The 19,765-nt window shown below is 45.6% G+C and overlaps 1 protein-coding gene across 1 annotated transcript in view; it reads left to right on the top strand.

Moving 5' to 3' along the window:
- Nucleotides 1-19,765, top strand: part of LOC147611941 (ARM repeat superfamily protein) — a 67,978-nt gene that overhangs the window by 26,688 nt on the left and 21,525 nt on the right. The window contains exons 8-13 of the mRNA XM_086783805.1: nt 8,852-9,118; nt 9,243-9,344; nt 9,499-10,111; nt 10,209-10,834; nt 19,156-19,349; nt 19,421-19,643. Of these exons, the coding sequence (XP_086639931.1) occupies nt 8,852-9,118; nt 9,243-9,344; nt 9,499-10,111; nt 10,209-10,834; nt 19,156-19,349; nt 19,421-19,643 (2,025 nt within the window). The remainder of the gene's footprint in view (nt 1-8,851; nt 9,119-9,242; nt 9,345-9,498; nt 10,112-10,208; nt 10,835-19,155; nt 19,350-19,420; nt 19,644-19,765) is intronic.

The raw sequence follows: 19,765 nt of genomic DNA, 5'->3' as shown, positions 1-19,765 counted from the left end.
ACATATCAGATGTAGTCGGCCAGCATATAGATCCTCCTGCCAACTCAGGGATGCATCCCAAGCCACAGAAAAATGGGAAAAAATAGGGGAAAAATACGGAGAGTAGGGAAAAATGGGAAAACACCTCATAAGGGCGGGCACACCCACAACAAAGGCCCTGGTGTATAAAACTAGACAGGAGATGACTTCTAACACCCCCTCTCAGCTCCTGGCTGTGTAACCAACCACTGGGAGCTGGGGTGCCGCCTGAGCAAATCCTGAGAGCGACTTCGTGAAGAGGTCCACCGTACTGTCCTCCGTCGAACAGAACTTCAGCAAGATGTCATCAGCAACAATCTGTTCACGAACAAAGTGCCTCTGGATGACCATGGGTTCCTCCAGTGGAAGCCCAAACCTGCAATGTAACCTCCTCATGCTCCGTAAAACTGCTCCTTGGGCATAAGTAGATCTCCTCGTGTCCGGATCTCCTCCCCAAACCGAGTCACTCCAACCGTGGAGTCGGACTCCATCCAACAATCCCCCTCCTGTGTACAAGAGTCCATGATCCTTTGCATGCCGCAGAAAGCACAGGAAACGCAATCCTGCCTCCCAAAGAGACATCTGCAACCGTGAGCTCAACCGCCTCATCAAGAAGCTCCCGTCCAATCTAGTATCCATCAACCAGATCCATGAACCATACAGCTTCTGAATCACTGAGACATCACACTGCTCACAAGGATCAACACCTGTTACGGTGCACAAGCAAGTCCTGGAAACCTGATGAAACCTGTCAACAACCCCCTCTGAATCCGGAACCACAAAGCCTGGAGAAACCACCTCCTTCTGCAAGTAAGCACCTGTCACCTGCCTGGCTTTCCGAAAGGTCCCCGTGGAAAGAACATCCTCAACTACTGGAAGTTCTATGTCCCGAACACTACGAGACATCAGAGCATAAGTGACCTGTTCAGCTTCCTCTGACTCACGAACACAAGAACTACCAACCTCAGTACTGGAAAGTTCCTGCCAACTGCTGCCATCTACTGGTACGCTATCCACCATCTGGTCCCGGAAAGCCCGTACCTGCAGCGTATCCACACCTGAGTAGCTATTACCACACTGCCACTCATCATAATCTTGAGGACCTGGGAGAGAGAGTGCTGAAAGCCTGTAGACTCCATTCTCCACTCCACCTTCCCAAACCACTTGGCCTGTTGCTTTGTCCCGGAGAGCAACAAAATGCCCACCCGTATGCCAATCTTGCAAACCTGATGCACTGACAACAGATGAAAACCAAGTGCCGGAACATACAACACCTGGGAGGAATGCTTCCCCCCTCTGCCATCGGGAACTATCTCCATCCTGCCCTCACTGTGAACTGGGATAGTGGACGTATCCCCAGTAAGAATATGACCAGAACACCTGCAGAGATCCTGTAAACCGGAACGGGAAGGAGTCATGTGCCTGGAAGCACCACTATCGAGAATCCACTCCCGAGTATCCGTTGCGGAGAGTCCTCCAATCTCCTCCCTGCCTGAAGAAAATGAAGCATCTGTGTCCATCACCTCCAGGTGCACAAAAGCCGGAGTCTTCGTGATTGCTGAGGAGTCTTCACCCTTCTCGGTCTTCCGCTTGGGACACTGCCTCCAGTAGTGGCCTTTCTCGCCACAATCATTACAGGTCCTCTCTGCCTTCAGTTTCTCGCGGTCAGCGTCGGACATCTTCTCAGAAGACTTCCCCTTGCCCGAGTTACGGCCTTTCGAGCGTTGGCCAGTAAAGGCCTCCGAACCTCCACCCTGAGGAGGGTTCGTGAATCGTTCCTCCTGGTCCAAGACCATGGGCACAAGCTCCTCCCACGTGATGGTGTTGAGCCTGCCACTGGTAATCAAAGACGAGTAGAATGCTGAGTACGAAGAGGGCAAATGTGACAGCAACGTTATGGCCATGTCCTCTGACGATATCTCCTTCCCAGCCTGGAGAACTTCCTGCTGAAGAGCCTGCAGCTTGTTAATATGCTCCCGCATCGTCGCCGACTTTGCAGGGCTCATAACCCGCATCTGTACTTCCAAAGAAATCCTCTTCATGGGTGATACCTTGTTGTACAGAGAAGCCAAATGCTGCCATATACCTCTGGCCAGCGTCATGTGCTTTACATGATTGATTACCTGTGGTGTGCAGTTGAGGAAAATAAACGAACGGACCCTGGCGTTGACGCGATCCCACATCTGCGTCTGGGCCTCCCGGTCCTTTCGGGTTGACGGTAACTCCCCTTCCTCTACTTCCGGCCGTGGAACACCAACAACGACGAAATCGGCGAGATCGTAGGACTCCAGAACGGATTCCATCATCACCTTCCATATGCCGTAGTTGCTCCCGTCCAACTGACGGTCCACCGGGAACGTGGGGAGTGTCGGGATCTTCACATGTCTCTCGGCCATCTCAAACAGATCTGCCATAGCGGGGATGTACTCTGAAAAGGGTGGGTGGGTGGGAACAAAGAAGAATTGATACCTGCAAGTGGCTGTCCAGCAAATCAGCCCGCCTTCCTCTTGCTTCTCCTCTTCCCGATCAGCCCAAAACAGTCCACCAATCAGCCACAAAACAGCCCCCTCTTGCTCACACAAATCCCAAGACCTATCTAGAGCCTAGGGCTCTGATACCATGTCAGAATATGCAGCGGAGATGATGACCAAATCTGGGAACACAAGAGCAAAAACGCAGGCAGAAAAACAGCACAAGAGAGAGACAGATGTAGGCGTGTAACTCTGCTCTATATACACAAGAAGATCCCGAATATGATACAATCAGTGGTATGGGGGTGGGGGCCTATTTATATGCCCCCACAAGTGCAGTCGGCCTGCTGAAAAAGGGCTCCACGACTGCATATGCAGTCGGCCAGCAGCATGCACCCAGTCGGCCAGCTCTGAGGAGTCCACGACTGATCAAATACAGTCGGCCAGCTCCAATACACATATCAGATGTAGTCGGCCAGCATATAGATCCTCCTGCCAACTCAGGGATGCATCCCAAGCCACAGAAAAATGGGAAAAAATAGGGGAAAAATACGGAGAGTGGGGAAAAATGGGAAAACACCTCATAAGGGCGGGCACACCCACAACAAAGGCCCTGGTGTATAAAACTAGACAGGAGATGACTTCTAACAGTTTTGGCATGGCTGTACACTGTTTTGAGTGACCAAAAGGTTCAATTTCAGCTGCTGTACTTGCCGGTACAGGTTTGGTACATCACAGGTGAGCACTTGGTACTGCTGTACAGTACTTTGGAAGGGCAAAAGAGCACATTTAAGGTGCTGTCCAAAATCTGCAGCAACTAGATTTTGGTGATTTCATCACAAAAAGTGGGAGAAAAGTTGCATTTGTGCTTCCGCAGTGGGAGATAAACTTTGGGAGAAAAACTGTGAGCACTTTGTGTGCTTTTGGTGCAATGGTTGCACATTTTGCAGGGAGTCAGGCATTGACAGGTTGCATTTTGCTATGGCAACCACAGGTGAGAGCTCTTCATTGCTTCACATCAAGAAGCTTGAAGGCTTGCATAATTATGATATTTGGCAAACCCAGTGCTACAATGTGTTGCTCCAGAAAAAGCAGCACAAGCCTATCAAAGAAAGGGGTGTGATGCCCGCTTCTCTTACTGCTGAAGAGTGGGAAGATATGGATGAGCTGGCAAGATCTACTATCATGTTGTCTGTGTCAGACTCATTACTTTTCAGCATTCGTGAAGAGAAGACAGCTTGGGGAATGTGGCAGAGATTGCAGGACTTGTATGCCCAACAAAGTGCCTCAAGCAAAGTGTATTGGTTGAAGAAACTCATAGGTCTTCAGATGAAGGAAGGGGCGTCTATGACAGCCCATCTAAATGAGTTTAATGGTATTGTCAGCCAGGTCATTAATCAAAAGTTGGCAATGGACGATGAGTTCAAAGCCACTTTTCTGTTATGCACTTTGCCAGAGAGTTGGGACACATTCAGGACAGCCACTAGCAATTCCCATGCTATGCTGTCATATGCAGATGTTGAGGGTGCTCTTCTTCAAGAAGAGATGAACAGGAAAAACAACTCTATTGGAAAGTCCAATGCAATGAATGCACGTGGGAGATCCCAGCAAAGGGGGAAAAGCCAAGAAAGGGGAAGGAGCAAGTCTCGCTCCAAAAAGGATTTGGAATGCCATTATTGTGGCAAGAAGGGACACATTAAAAAGCAATGCTACAAATGGAAAAATGATCAAAAGGAAAAGGGAAAAGGCAAAGACAAAGAGAAAGATAAAGCCAAAGATGTAAAGCCAAAGGGCAAAAGTGGAGGCAAGATTGAAGAAATCAATGTGTCACATGCAGGTGGCAGTGAGGATGAGGTCCTCTTTACGTCTTCACTTGATGCCCATTCACTTCTTACAGGTGGTCATGGTATGCACTCATGGATCATTGATTCAGGTGCCTCCTTTCATGTCACAGGTTGCAGAGACTTGTTTGTCAGGTATACTGCTGGCAATGAAGGAGTGGTTTATTTGGGTGATAACCATGCATGCAAGATTCTTGGCAGAGGTGATGTGAGGCTTGTGTTTTCAGATGGCTCACAGCTTATGCTCCATGATGTCAGGCATGTGCCTGAGATAAAAAAGAATCTGCTTTCTACTGGACAGCTTGATGATGCTGATTATGTTACCACATTTGGTAGTGGAAAGTGGAAGATTAGTAAGGGCTCACTGGTTGTTGCCAGAGGCTCTAAGGTGGACACTCTTTACTTTATGCATGCAGGTGTTTGTCACCATGCTAATGTAAATGCAACCGAGCTGCCGGAAATTTCTATGTGGCATAGCCGGTTGGGACACATGAGTGTCAAGGGAATGGAGCAATTGTCTCGTTTGGATTACTTGCCTTCTCTAAAGTTTTCAAGTTTTCAGTTTTGTGAGCATTGTATATATGGTAGGCAACTACAGTGCCCCCACAAGAAAGCTCTTGGACAGAAAGATGCTCAGTTAGAGCTTGTGCATACAGATGTATGTGAGATGCCTCAGCTTTCTTTGGGAGGGGCAAAATATTTTGTGTCTTTTATAGATGATGCCACACGCAAGGTGTGGGTTTATCCTCTTCGTTTGAAGAGTGATACATTCTCAGTGTTTCAGAAGTTTGTTGCTCTTGTTGAGAATCAAAGTGGCAAAACACTGAAGGCTTTGCGTTCCGACAATGGTGGAGAGTATATGTCCAAACAGTTTTAGGACTTTTGTGATGCTAAAGGCATCAGAGGGAGCTCTCTACTCCTTATGATCCTCCACAAAACGGGACAGCAGAGAGGATGAACAGGACCATTCAGGAGAAGGTCCGTTCTATGTTGTCACATGCTGCATTACCTCATGGTTTTTGGGCTGAAGCTGTTATGACAGCCGTTCACCTTATAAATAGGTCACCTAACACGAGGCTTGGTGGGAAAGTGCCAGAGGAAGTATGGACAGGGAAGCCTCCGTCATACAAGCACTTGAGAGTGTTTGGTTGCATTGCGTACGTGCACATACGCAGGGAAATGCGCACCAAACTTGATCCTAAGTCTCACAAATGCATATTCCTAGGATATGGTGACAGAGGTGAAATGGGGTATAGACTTTGGGATCCCATGAATAGAAAGATCATACGCAGCAATGATGTCATTTTTGATGAAACATGCATGTATAAGGAGCCTGCAAGGCAACAGGAGCCTGTCAGAGTCATCTTTGATGATGATGGACATCATGGACAACAACAAAGGGCTGTAAATCAGCCATTACAGCAGGAAAACCAGCCCTTAAATGGTGCTGAAAATGGTCCAAATGGACAGCCAGAGATGGCAGAAGATATCCCTATGGATATACCACAGATAGAGGAAATACCGGGCATGATTTTTCAGCCCTATGGCATGGAACAGGAGCCACCAATGGGTGATATGCAGGTTGGACAGCAACCTACAAATGATGGTCATTGGGTACGGAGGTCCACAAGACCCTCCAGAGCCCCTGACAGGTTTGTTCCAGGGGTTGACTACTTGATGCTTACTGACTGTGGGGAGCCCTCATGTTACAAGGAGGCTTTACAGAGGGCAGACAAGGCTCTATGGGAGCGTGCCATGAAGTCAGAGATGGATTCTCTGCATAAAAATGAAACATGGAAGTTGGTGCATTTGCCTGCATGCAAGAAGGTTTTGCCATGCAAATGGGTTTACAGGCTCAAAGTTGCACCAGATGCAAAGCTAAGATATAAAGCCAGGTTAGTGGCTAAGGGCTTCAAGCAGGAATATGGTGTGGACTTTGATGAGATCTTCTCTCCAGTGGTCAAAATGACCACACTTAGAGCTGTGTTAGCTTTGGTTGCGCATGATGATCTGGACTTGATTCAGATGGATGTGAAGACTGCTTTTCTTCATGGTGATCTCCATGAGGAGATATATATGCAGCAGCCAGAGGGTTATGCAGTGAGTGGAAAGGAGAAGCTTGTATGCAAGCTGAAAAAGAGTCTTTATGGGCTCAAACAGGCACCAAGAGAATGGTATCATAAATTTGATACATTCATGAAATCCCAGGATTTCAGGAGAAGTGACATAGATCACTGCTTGTACACCAAGAAAGCTTTGGATGGCAGTCTATTGATCCTCATCTTGTATGTTGATGATATGTTGATTGCCGGGAAATCTCGTAAAGAGATGGATGCCTTGAAGCAGAGGCTGCATCAAACCTTTGATATGAAGGATTTGGGTGATGCAAATCACATCTTGGGTATGCGGATACTTCGGGACAGAAATCAGCATGTGTTGTATTTGTCTCAGAAGGAATACATTGGCAAAGTTTTGCAGAGATTCAATATGGACGGGGGGAAGAAGACTAGTACTCCTTTGCCTCCATATGTGAATTTCAGTGCTATGGACAGCCCACAGTCGGATAGAGACAGGGCTGATATGGCCAAGATTTCGTATGCTTCAGCATGTGGCAGTCTCATGTATGCCATGGTTGCTACTAGGCCGGACATTGCATTTGCAGTGGGAGTGGTTTCTAGATACATGGCCAACCCTGGCAAGAAGCATTGGGAGGTGTCATGAGATACCTGAAGGGCACACAAGATTTGTGCATTTGCTTTGGCAAACAGGATGCATTAGTGCATGGTTACACGGATTCGGATTATGCCGGTCATCCAGATAACCGGAAGTCTACTACCGGTTATGTATTTACATTCACAGGAGGTGCTGTGTCATGGATATCCAGGATGCAGAAGTGCACTGCCTTATCTACTACAGAGGCCGAGTATATTGCAGCCACAGAGGCTTGCAAGGAGGCATTATGGCTATCTCGGTTAGTGGTTGATTTGGGTTATACAGGGGATATTCCATTGTTGCATTGTGACAGTCAGAGTGCCATTCAGTTGGCAAAGAACCCTGTCTTTCATGCAAAGACGAAGCATGTGGATGTGAAGTATCACTTCATTAGAGACGTGATAGAGAACAAGCAAATTCAGCTTGTTAAGATTCATACGGATGACAACCCGGCTGATCTGTTGACGAAGAGTTTGCCTCCGGAGCGGTTTGCTCATTGCAGACACTTGATGGGCATTGGATGAGGCCAGTTTCAGCCTTGATATGGCCTTGTATATTATCATGTACATGCTGATTTTTTCTTTTCCTTTACTTAAGGGCACTTTGCCTTTAAGTGGGAGGTTGTTGGGGTAAAGGCGTTATGCCCACCCTTATAGTGTGTACAAGCCCATAAGTTATAGTACATAGTACACTTAGTACTTTTAATGTACTAAGTGCACTATGTGTACTAGTGCAATATACATGTGTGATAGGGGAGTCACACACTCATGCCTCATGAGTTGACTTATCCCCACAACTCTCTCTCTCTCTCTCTCTCTCCCTTGTTCTTCTCTGTGTATGTCTCCCACATAACCTAACCCTAATTCTCCCCATCAGTTTCTGCAGCTGCAAAGGAAAGAGGGGGAAGGGGGGAGGGATGTGGTGACGGAGGACTTGCAAGGCCAATACAGCACAAGGCTTAAAGCAGTACTTTACAAGCTGAATATTGCAAAAAAGATGCTCTAGGCTTCCTCTGAAATCTCCCATCCGGCTTAGTAGCTCTCTCCCTACCGCTGAGCAGAGCCTCAATGCTCAGCTGCCAGAATTAGTTCCTGGTCACTGCATCCATCCTGGCACGTACTATACTTGCTAGTCTTATCCCCATGTGATAAGAGCCATCGCACCAGCCGTCGCAGCTCAACAAAACCACATCTATGGACCATACATGCAAGCTTACCATACTCCATCATGCGTCCTCGTTGCTGTAGGCAGCCCTTGTGCTGTAGGCTTCATGCGGATTGTTCAGACCTTGGTGCAGGTGGCTTTCTCAACAGTCAGGTTAGATTCACCACTTCAGGGTTCACCTCTTTAGGGTTGTTCTTTGCACTTAGTAAAACTGGATTCATACTATGGGCTTTCCATACCTGTCATGGGTTGTTCTTTGCACTTAGTAAAACTGGGTTCATACTATGGGCTTTTCATACTTCTCATGGGTGGCCAGTTTTGAGTTCTCAGACAGCAAGAAATCATGAAAACTAGAGGTAGGAAATTGTGTTTGCAGTGATAGTCTATACATAAAATAGTGGCTTAGCTTCTCGATTTAGTGTTTGAATGCTTGATTTGAGCAAAAACAAAAAGTTAATGATGACAGGTCAACACAATTGGTGGGTTAAATGCATCAACATACTTTGTTGATAAGACAAATCCTCTCAACCGTACCCCTGCAAAAAAGAAGACTGAACTGCATCATGCCCTCTGCAATATGCTTTGCTTCTCGATTTAGTGTTTGAATGCTTGATTTGAGCGAAAACAAAAAGTTAATGATGACAGGTCAACACAATTGGTGGGTTAAATGCATCAACATCCTTTGTTGCAAAGGCAAATCCTCTCAACCGTACCCCTGCAAAAAAGAAGACTGAACTGCATCATGCCCTCTGCAATATGCTTTGCAACATTCTTGCACCAGTAGCTGATGCAGGAAAAGGGCAATGGCCACCATCTGGTGTAGATGCAGCGTTGAGCTTATGGTATGAAGCTGTATTTCGTTTCCGTGCTCAGCTCATGCATTGGATGGAAAAACAAAGCAAGCACATATTTGTAAGTGCTCACAAACTTGTGTGCTTAACTCTTCAAGTAGACAAGTGTAGGCGATTGCAGGATAAACTTCGGCTTTGCCCATTATTATGGAGTTGCTCGACATGATCAGCAGTTTGTGTTGTAGGTGGGTTATCCATTGGTCACTCTTCTTCTGTGCTTAGGTGACCCTCAAAATTTCTACAGCGACTTTGGATCTCACATGGACAATCTCCATAAACTTCTAAGAGTAAGTTCTGCTCGATCTATGGTGATTTGGAGTCTGTACTTGTTCTATTAATAGAAACACTATCTTACCTCTGATGTTATCTGCACTGGAAAAAACTTTAATGTTTTAAGTGGGTGTTTCTGGAGGCTGATAACATTTTATGTGCTATGGATAGGAGAAAAATCTAAGGCCAATGGCTCTTGACTGTCTACATCGAGTTGTGCGCTTTTATCTTAATGTATATGCAGAGACCCAACCAAAAAATCGTGTTTGGGATTACCTCCATCGTGTGACTTCCCAACTGTTGGAATTGTTGAAGAAAGGATCCTTGACCCAAGATGCTCAACACGATAAAGTTGTTGAGTTTTGCTTGACAATAGCAGAGAGCAATCTCGACTTTGCTATGAATCACATGATTTTGGAGTTGTTGCGAAATGACAATCCTAGCGAGGCCAAGGTCATTGGTCTTAGGGCCTTGCTTGCAGTAGTCTCATCACCTTCACACCATCGCAGTGGGTCAGATACATTCAAGTCAGATGATATTCATTTTGCTGCCACTTCATCTTTACAAGGCACACCATTGTCTCCATGGTCATCTTCAGCGTCTGGGGTCTCTGCTTCTTTGCGCCATCCTTTCAATGGTCAAAATCTTGCTTCAGCTACATCAGATGGTGCACATGATATCAGTCAATATATACCAAAAGTTCGGGCTGCTCTTGACCAGATCATAAGGGCTTGCCATAGCACTTATGGAGCTGTACGCATCACTTCTCCAAAGGCTACATTAGGTATCTTTGATATCCTAAATTTAAAAGAAAATTGTAGATCTTGTTGTAAAGCCCGCGGGGAGGCATCATCTGATGTGATGTGTTTTTGGGATGACAGAATCAATGATGAAAGAGAAGACCCAAGGATGGATGGTTTTTAAATGGGCCTTAAAATGTGTACCAAACCTTATCCCGGAGATATGGCGGAATGATAAAATGACAGAAATACTTCCTGCATATGGCATTATTTTAGAGCCAGGTGTTCGTGAGGAAGCCGTGCAGGTGCTCTTTAGAACAGTTCGAGATCTTCCCTACAGTCGGCCTGCAGTCATGAAGGGAATGGCCAACTTTATTCTACAGCTACCAGATGAATACCCATATCTGATTCACATTTCACTGGTGCGTTTGGTCCAGCTCATACATGCTTGGCGTAACTGCTTGGCAGAAGAGAGTCTGTATGTCAAAAACAGGGATATGAAGCGTGCAAAAGGAAGCGGAGATTTAAACTACCGGTCTTCTCCTTTCCGATCGAGTGGGGTTTCCAACAAATTCTCTCCTCATGGCATGGATGCCATTGGATTGATCTTTCTCTGCTCTGTTGATGTCCAGACTCGGCACACTGCTTTGGAGCTTCTACGCTGTGTTCGTGCATTGCAGAATGACATCCGGCAGTACTCCAAGCGGAAGTCTGATTTTGAAGAATTGCAACCGACTTTTGTTATAGATGTTTTTGAGGAAGCTGGTGTAAGTGCCACCTTTGGTTTCTGTTTTCTGTTGTTTGAGCTATTACTGCATTCAAGGGTGCCAGTCTGGGATGTAAATTCTTCTAGGGGTGAAGACAACACACAAGTCCAAGGGGGGGGGGAGAGAGAGAGAGAGAGAGAGAGAGAGAGAGAGAGAGAGATCTATTAACGTCTACAAAAGATCCGAAGGGCCTATGAGAACATGAATAGTACGATGATACCATGGGTATACAGTGCCATGGAAAAATTCAAAAGAATGTGAAAACTAAAAACTTAGAGACATGATTCTATAGGCCTCATGATGGGATATGTGGCTATGGTGAGGGCATGCCATGTCATCAGAGAATGTCATGGATCTTGCTGTGTGTGGTGGAGATCCTTGGTGCTTTGGGTCGGGGGCGCCTGGCACGTAGGATGGAGTAGGCCTGCCCGCTTAGGACTCCTTTGGGATGCGAATATAGCCCATGTGTACGGCTGATACGAGCTGATGTCGATGCGGCAGTGTCGGTGTGGGTGGCTGATGTGGATGCTTGTGCTGTGAAGAAATCAGTGATGGATTTTCGGGCAACATTTTGTATGGACTGGCATTGTCTCTTAGCATGTCCTCTCAATACTCTGTCCATATGTCGTCTGAGCTCTATCGGGTACATCTCGAGACATCTCTGGTCCTCATACTGCATCACCCATGCCAGTGGCCCGAAAGAGGCAGTGAAATCTCCCCCGTATCTCATAAAACGCTGGGCATCTAAACATATAGTGAGCCTCGTCCTATGGTGCATACTCTTCATATCCATTCCTCTGGCTGGATGTTCTTGGCTCTCCCAATCTCTACCCGGTGGGAGGATATTATGAGCTGACCAATTGCGATGCGCATAGCATGTGACATGTGGATCAGCATGTACCTCGGGATCTCAAAGAATCCATCCCTAGTGAGTCTCAAGAAATGCTCCCTGTAGAACTCACGTTTCATCCCTATCTCTGATGACACCTATCACCAATTGGCCGACCATTTGGTCCATCTCCAGTTTTTGTGTCTCGTTCACTTGAGTCCAGGCCGGTGCCTCTACTGACTTATTTCAGTCATTGAGAGGGCTTTGCAGGACTGATAGTTATTTTGGTTCATTTTGGCAGAAGATCCAGGACGGGAGCTCATTGTGATTGACCAAGACTCAATGACTGAGCAGTCTACCATTCAGGCTGTAGGAGGCCAGTGGATGATTTAGAATGCTTTACTATTCCGTAATGATAAAATTTATGTACCACAGATCTCGGACATTAGGTCCAAGATTCTTAAGGAGTGTCACGACGCCCCTTTTGTTGGATACCCTGGGATACACAGGACGCTATCGTTAGTAAAACACACTTTCTATTGGCCAAAGATGAACGGGTATGTAGAAGATTATGTTCTCAAGTGTTAAATTTGTTAGGCAAATAAAGCTGAACGCTTTAGACAGGCTGGGTTGTTGCATCCTTTGCAAATCCCAGGTAATAAATGGGAAAGTATTTCCATGGATTTTATTATCGGATTGCCAAGAACACATCAAGGCCACGATTCTATTTGGGTTGTGGTAGATCGCTTGACAAAAATGGCTAGATTTTTACCGACCCGGAAGACTATTACAGCTACGCAATTAGCACGGCAGTTTATCAAGCAATTGTTTAGACTGTATGGGTTACCGCAGGACATAGTCAGTGATAGGGACTCTAAGTTTACGAGTGATTTTTGGAAACTTGTTTTTGAGAAGTTGGAAACAACTTTGAATTTGAGTTCCTCCGAGCATCCTCAATCTGATTGCCCGACTGAAAGAGTGAATCAGATTTTGGAGGATATGCTTCGAGCATATGTATCCAAAAGACAGAGTTCATGGAGGATTATCTTCCTATGTTAGAATTTGCATATAATAGTACTAAGCATACGAGTACAGGTTTTAGTCCTTTCATGCTTATGTATGGTTTTCAACCTAGATCACCTGTTACAGTAGGATTCTCAAGACTTTAGCATGATGCAGCACGTAATTTTTTGCAAGATATGCAGGAAATGTTACAAGTTGCGAAGGAATCTATTAGAAGTGCTCAAGACCGAGACAGGTTTTATTCTAATAGACATCGTTCACCCAGAGAGTTCTCTGAAGGAACGATGGTGTATTTGCGAGTTCCGAAAGATTCCGAGACTTTACGGACCGGTCGATCTCCGAAATTATCTCCTAGATACTGTGGACCATTTCGTATTACACGAAGGATTGGTTCAGTTCATAGAAACATGGGACTGGGACTGGGAACGGGACGGGGACGGGGCAAAAGGCCGTCCCGGGGACGGTGAAAAAAATAGCAATCTGAAAACGATTGTTTTTTTGCAATTTTTTTTAACACACTTGATTTACACTTAGAAACCAAGACATTAAGCACAAAATTGCACCAAAAAGAGGAGAAATGCATAGTCGTATTAGCAAAAAACTATAATGGGGCGCCGATGGCGTGATAAACAAAAGTGAGTGTACAATCTAAACAAAAATGCCAAATGGCATAATGAAAGGCCAAGGAGGGTGTACACTCAAGGCAAAATGACTAAGTGCCAAGATACAAGATTGCTAGCAAAAAAGTGGGGCAAGAGTCAAGACTCGAGACTCTAGACTCAAGAGACTAGGCAAGAGGCTGAAAAGAGTGAAGATCAATCGTGACCTCCTCAGTGAAGTCCTCCATAGGCTGGTCCTCAAGTGGAGGGGGAGGGGGAGGTGGGGGGGACAATGCCTCGGGCACAACCTCAAGCTCCTCTAAAACCTCGGCCCTTTGCTGATCAGAGAGATGTGGGTCCTGCTGTGCCTGCTCCCATTCGGTGAAAGGATCTGCCTTCTTTGTCAAGCCCTTGCAAAGCATTCGCAAGTTGGCACTGACAAATATCAAATCATTTGCACGCTGTACACCAAGGCGGTTCCTCTTCGTAGAGGCAATGTGGCTATAAACTGACCAGAGTTGCTCTAGGCAACTGCTACTGCAAGCCTGCGAGAGTACGCGCACAGCAAATTCCTGCAACTTTGGAGTTTCCGCACCATAATCCTCCCACCAAAGTGCAGACCCTATCTTGAAGCGGTCTGCCTGTGCATCTGCCAAACCAAAAGCCTCTCGCTTCTCTCTATAAATCTGCAATTGGTCCAGTGTAAAGGCGATCCAAGGTTTGTCGAAGGCCTTTGCTCACCTCTTTGTCCTTGTGTTGTCCTTTGCCTTGAAACTCAGGATCAACAATGTAGGCAGCAGCATGGAGGGGAGAGTGGTAGGCTTGCCACCTTTTCAAACATAGGGATTTGACCTGTTTATAGTGAGGCTTGACTTTGAACATTGCTTTTAGCTTCTCTATCATGCGATCAATTGCCTCGTACACTTTGCCAATGCATGGTTGAGTGGAATCCACTACCCTAAGGAGATCAATAATCGGTTGCACCATCTCCACAAGCGCCTTGGCCTCCTCCCACCATGCCGCATCGTCCGCCCTTTCTCTGCAAAATTTGCCGACCGTCGTGGAAGCCTTTGAAGTGCGTGCAAACTCATCACTGAGGAAGAGTCCCCTCAATGCCGCGCTACATGTACACAAGCGGCCTAGCATGAGAAAGTTGAATGCAAACCTCGTCTCGGAATACTTAAGAAGAGAGAGGCTTGACTTCTTGGAAAACTCGTGCTGCACCCTTTGATGGTTGAGGACAAAGGTCACTATTTTGTTGGCACCCTCAATGACAGGTGCAACCCAATCCAAGGCCCCTATGTCTTTGATAAGGTTGTTGAGGCAATGGGCCATGCAAAAGCACACGGTGATGCAAGGATAAGTTGCTTGGAGAATTGTCCCCGCCACCCTATTTGCCGGTTCTCCATCCGCACATATGGCAATGACATTCTCCGCCCCCACCGTCTCTAGTGTTGTTACCCACTCCGCAGCAAGTATCTCGGCACTCTTCCCCGTCCCGGAAGCATCACGGGAGTCGACAAAGTATGTCTCCCCTCGTGAGTAGGCAACAACTCCATGGATGGAGCGCTTTCTAGTGTCACTCCACCCATCAACGAGGGTAACACCATTTTCAGCCCATTGCTCTTTCATGTGGTTGGCCGCCACCTCCACGCTTGCCTTCTCCTTCTCAAGGAGAGAGGTGCGGATGGTCTCCGAAGAGGGGGGAACATAAGAGGGTCCATACTCCGCTATCAATTTGCACATGGCCCGAAAGTATGGAGATCTATCCAAAACACCATTTGCAAAACACAAACAAAATTCAGATTTTTACCATCATTTAGTCTTTTAGTCTTTAGAGCATGATATTTGAATAGTACATGAGCAACCCTACAGCCTAAAGTATAAACGCATAATACATAATAGTATAAATATTAAATAATAATACATATGCATAGTGCCAAGGACTTACCGTGCCGCCCGAAATGCTATGTGGTCATGTATATAAGAGGCAAGTCCATTTTCAGTTCCATCCATATGACGATGGGAAAAAGATCCAATTAGCAGCAGGTTTTCTCTCAGGCAAAGCTTTGCTTTGGTGGAAAGAACTCAACCCTGAACCAACGACTTGGGCACAGTTCGAAGACGTCTTCAAGCAAGAATTTCTCAAGAAAGAGGATGACTATGATGTTGTTGCCCAGTTTACTACTTTGACCATGACCTCGCAGAACCTCACTCATGAGGTATATCTCCAAAAATTTAGGGAGTTGCAGATGAAAGCTACGAAGATGGATCCCACAACTCTTTTGGGGTTTTTCGTAGCCGGTTTACCCGACTCATACCGTTTACAGGTTAAAAATAACAAATGCAAAACTTTGGACGAGACCATTCATTCCGCTCGTATCTATGATGATACAATGGTCTCTTCCAAGTCTAAACCCGTTACCGAGTAGGGGAACAAGCACAAAAGGAAGTTCTCCACACCAATGGCTAGCACGACTGAAGGAAAGTCTTCGGACCAACCTTCAAAGAATTCAACTTCGACACCAGCGAAGAAGAAACGTCTCCTTAAAGCTTTGAAGCTCAAGGAGGAGGGACGTTTCATCTGTGAAGAAAAAGGACACATGCGTAACGAGTGCTCGAAGCAAAAGGGTGCAAAGACCAACGCAGGACCCAAACCAAAGGCAGCTAACCAGTTATCTTTGACAGGTACGTCAGTTATTGTACTTTCTCGTCCTAGTACATATTCTGATTGTCTGTTCAACTCTAAAGTTTTTGGCTTGCATGATCTTCTCCGAGTTTATGGAGAAGTGAATGGCCATAGAATCCACATTCTTCTAGACCCTGGCAGCTCACACAACTTTGTTAACTACAAACTTGTGCAGAAATTGGGTCTTGATACGACACCTAGCGATCATACCTATGAGGTACGCCTACCTGTGGGTCGGCAAGTATGGGATCAAAAGGTGGAGATGCTATCAATCCGGATTCAGGACTACAAAGATACTCTGGAATGCTATATTATGCACCTAGAACATGTAGACTTGTTATTAGGGATTGAGTGATTTAAGACTCTTCAAGTCCAGATAGATTGGTCTAGTCATATTTTTCTTTTAAACATAGGAACACCCAATATAGTATCTTAGGTGATTGTATACATCTCTCTCAGGGACCTCTTGTAAATATAGTTGATTTTGGTAATATAATGGATTCTTCTTTGTATACTGCTTTCCATTGTGTATTGATTACACTTTCTTCATTTCTCATATCTTCTATGGATGTCAATGAATTAAGTGTGTTTGAAAGCAAAGAATTACAGAAGATACTTGATTTGTTTCAAGATATATTTGCCATCAGGTTTACCACATGAAAGGGCAGTATATCATTGTATTGACCTGGTCCCTGTTGCTCACCCTGTTAGTATTCCACCTTACAGGATGAGCCAAGCTGAGGAGGATGAGTTGGCTAAACAACTCGAAGATTATTTGAGGATAGGTCAGATCCGTCCAAGTAAATCACCTTGGGGTACACCTGTGTTGCTTAGAAGGATAACACCTGGAGAATGTGTATAGATTACAAGAGATTGAACAAGCTGACAATTAAGAACCGTTATCCTCTCCCTAGATCAGATGACCTGATTGACCGGTTAGCAAGAGCGAAATATTTCACGAAGATAGATTTACGTACTGGCTATCACCAGATACGTATTCATGAAAGCCATGTCAAAAGAACTGCCTTTCGGACTAGGTATGGCCATTATGAGTTTCTTGTATTACCTTTTGGGTTAACCAATGCTCCAGCCACTTTCCAGCAAATGATGAACGATCTTTTTCGTAAACATTTGGGAAAACTTGTGGTTGTGTTCTTGGATGATGTTTTGATATATAGTCGTACTCTTGAGGATCACGTTAGACACCTCATGATTGTCTTAACTATTTTAAGATAGAATCGACTATATGCTAAATTAAGTAAATGTGAGTTTTTCATGACAGACATTATTTACTTGGTACATAAGATCACTAGAGATGGGTTGAGCATTGACTATGACCGAGTTCAGAAGGTTCTGGACTGGCCTATACCGCGAACAGTGAAACCACTTCGTTCTTTTCTCGGTTTTGTTGTTTTTCTTCGGAAATTTGTGCGAGAGTACTCTCAGCTCACACTATCGATGACCGACTTGTTGAAAGGTCGTGGACGTAAGTCAAATCAGCCTATTACTTGGAACAATGATCTGGATATGGCCTTCAGACTTCTGTAAACAGCATGAAAGAACTAAAACCTGTACTCGTATGCTTAGTACTGTTATATGCAAATTCTAACATAGGAAGATAATCCTCCCATGAACTCTGTCTTTTGGATACATATGCCCGAAGCATATCCTCCAAAATCTGATTCACTCTTTCAGTCATGTGAAAGTTCATCCTGTATTTCATGTCAGTAGACTTAAGGAAGTACTGGGTGGAACAGACCAGTTAGTTACTCCTCAAGAAATCATAGATGTCGAGGGAATGACATTTGTCGCACACAAACCTGAAAAGATTCTTGGATTTCGTGAAAGAAGATTGCGTAATACGCTTATCACGGAATACAAGATCAAGTGGAAGGATCGTGTTGAGGACGACGCTACATGGGAGACATTGACTACACTTCAGAGAGATTACCTTGGCTTTTTAGTGAGCTCACGAGTGAGCTCTTAGAGGAAGGGGAGTATGTCATGTGCACAGTGTGTGTCTACCGTTGTGTGTCTACCGTGTGCTACACGCACACAAGACTAGCTTCGAAGTTTGGGGAAGCTTGGAGCTAGGCAGGCTGATTGGCGAGTTGAGTTAGGGATAGACTAACGGGTGGGCACCCAAGTGTGGACGCCCGATGACCGGCCAAGAACCTATAAAAGGGTGGCCAAGGTTAGTCATTAGTCATACAGAGTCTCGCGTGACTTTGTGAGAGCTCTATGGTCAGGAGCCTGGATCTAGTGCAGACGTGCACCTACTTCATGCAGCCGAGGCCGGCAGCAGTCTCGAGGCCCGCCAGGGTAGCTTCGTGGCGGTATGGGACGTCACGAGGTGGAGATTGGTCGGTACGTCTATCTAGTTAGCTTAGCTCGTGGCTCGGTGGGGACAGCCAAGTCTTGTGGGCTTGCCCACGGCTGTCGAGGTTGGGAGGTGAGTCAGGCCTACACCCCCGTCTTGTTTGTTTGGTTTGTTTTTGCAGGTTTCGAGTCTTGTACCAGGAGCGTTCCATGAGGAGATCCTATGGGGATTTGACAAGGCGGGTACAGGGCTGTGTGCAGATTGTGGATGAAGCTCTGGACAGCTCAGGATGGAGAGGCCTAGATGGAGGCGATAGGCTGTTGGAGGGCACAATACAACGTAAGTGTTGTTGTTGGGTATTGATAGAACTCAGTTGATAGGGTTGAGGTTCTGATACCACAGGTTGTTTCAGCTAGGGTTAGGATTTACGGTGCTGCAAGCTATGAGGGATCATAGATGTACACCATGGTTATTGTGTTGGAGCCGACAGAGATAGAGAGAGAGAGAAGAGATGCACGCCATGGTTATTGTGTTAATTCTTCCATGGAGTACCTGTACCTTTATAAGTACAAAGGTTCCTCTTCTTGACATCACTGCTTATGTCACATACACACATAATGTCTAGATATTATGCATGCCCCTCAGAGGTGGTTCGCACACAAACATTTAAGTGAGTGTTTACTCCTTGTTAGAGGATGTTCACACACACACACACACATTACCACATATTTATCCAGGCTTAGAAGCCTTTCACACACGGGTAAGACCTTGATTCCCAACATTTTCTTCATATCTAGCTTCTGGTGCATGTAACCGGTTTGGGGAAGCTTGATGTAACTTTTTAGCCCCTTTTTTTTACAGGAAGATATTGTGCAGAAATGCTATTGGGACCCTGGACGATGGTTTGATTTGAGAAGAGAATGGGATGTGGTTCCAGCAGAGGTAACTCTTCAGTCTATTTTGGAAGGCCATGATAAAAGCAGATGGGGTCGCTGTTTGAGTGAACTTGTTAAAAATACTGCAATCTTATGTCCGGATGCTGTTGATGCAGCAAGGTAATTGCTTCCCCTCATTTGCCTTTTTTTTGCTTATGGTTTAAAGATAACAATTTTTGTAAAAATCACAGGTTGGAGGTTGTACAACGACTTGCAAACATGATGCCGTTGGACCTTGGAGGAAAAGGTTCACAAACTCAGGACTTTGAAGGAAAACTTGAACAATGGCACATGTATTCCATGTTTGCATGTTCATGCCCACCTGAAGAAAATGAGGATGGAGGAATGCAAGCTGCTAAAGACATGTTCAACATGATCTTTCCCTTGTTGAAATCCACCTCTGAAGGACAAGTTGTAAGTGATTTAGCTATTTGCATGTCTTCATTGTATTTAAAACAAGGCTAAATTTCCAATGGCATGCATGGGGCGCGCGCGCGTGCGTGCGTGTGTGTGTGTGTGAGAGAGAGAGAGAGAGA

The sequence above is a fragment of the Cibotium barometz genome, chromosome 46 (assembly GCF_041138505.1).
Source record: "Cibotium barometz isolate CiBa-2024 chromosome 46, ASM4113850v1, whole genome shotgun sequence".
Lineage (NCBI taxonomy): Eukaryota > Viridiplantae > Streptophyta > Polypodiopsida > Cyatheales > Cibotiaceae > Cibotium > Cibotium barometz.
This window is presented reverse-complemented; position numbering and strand designations above follow the sequence as displayed.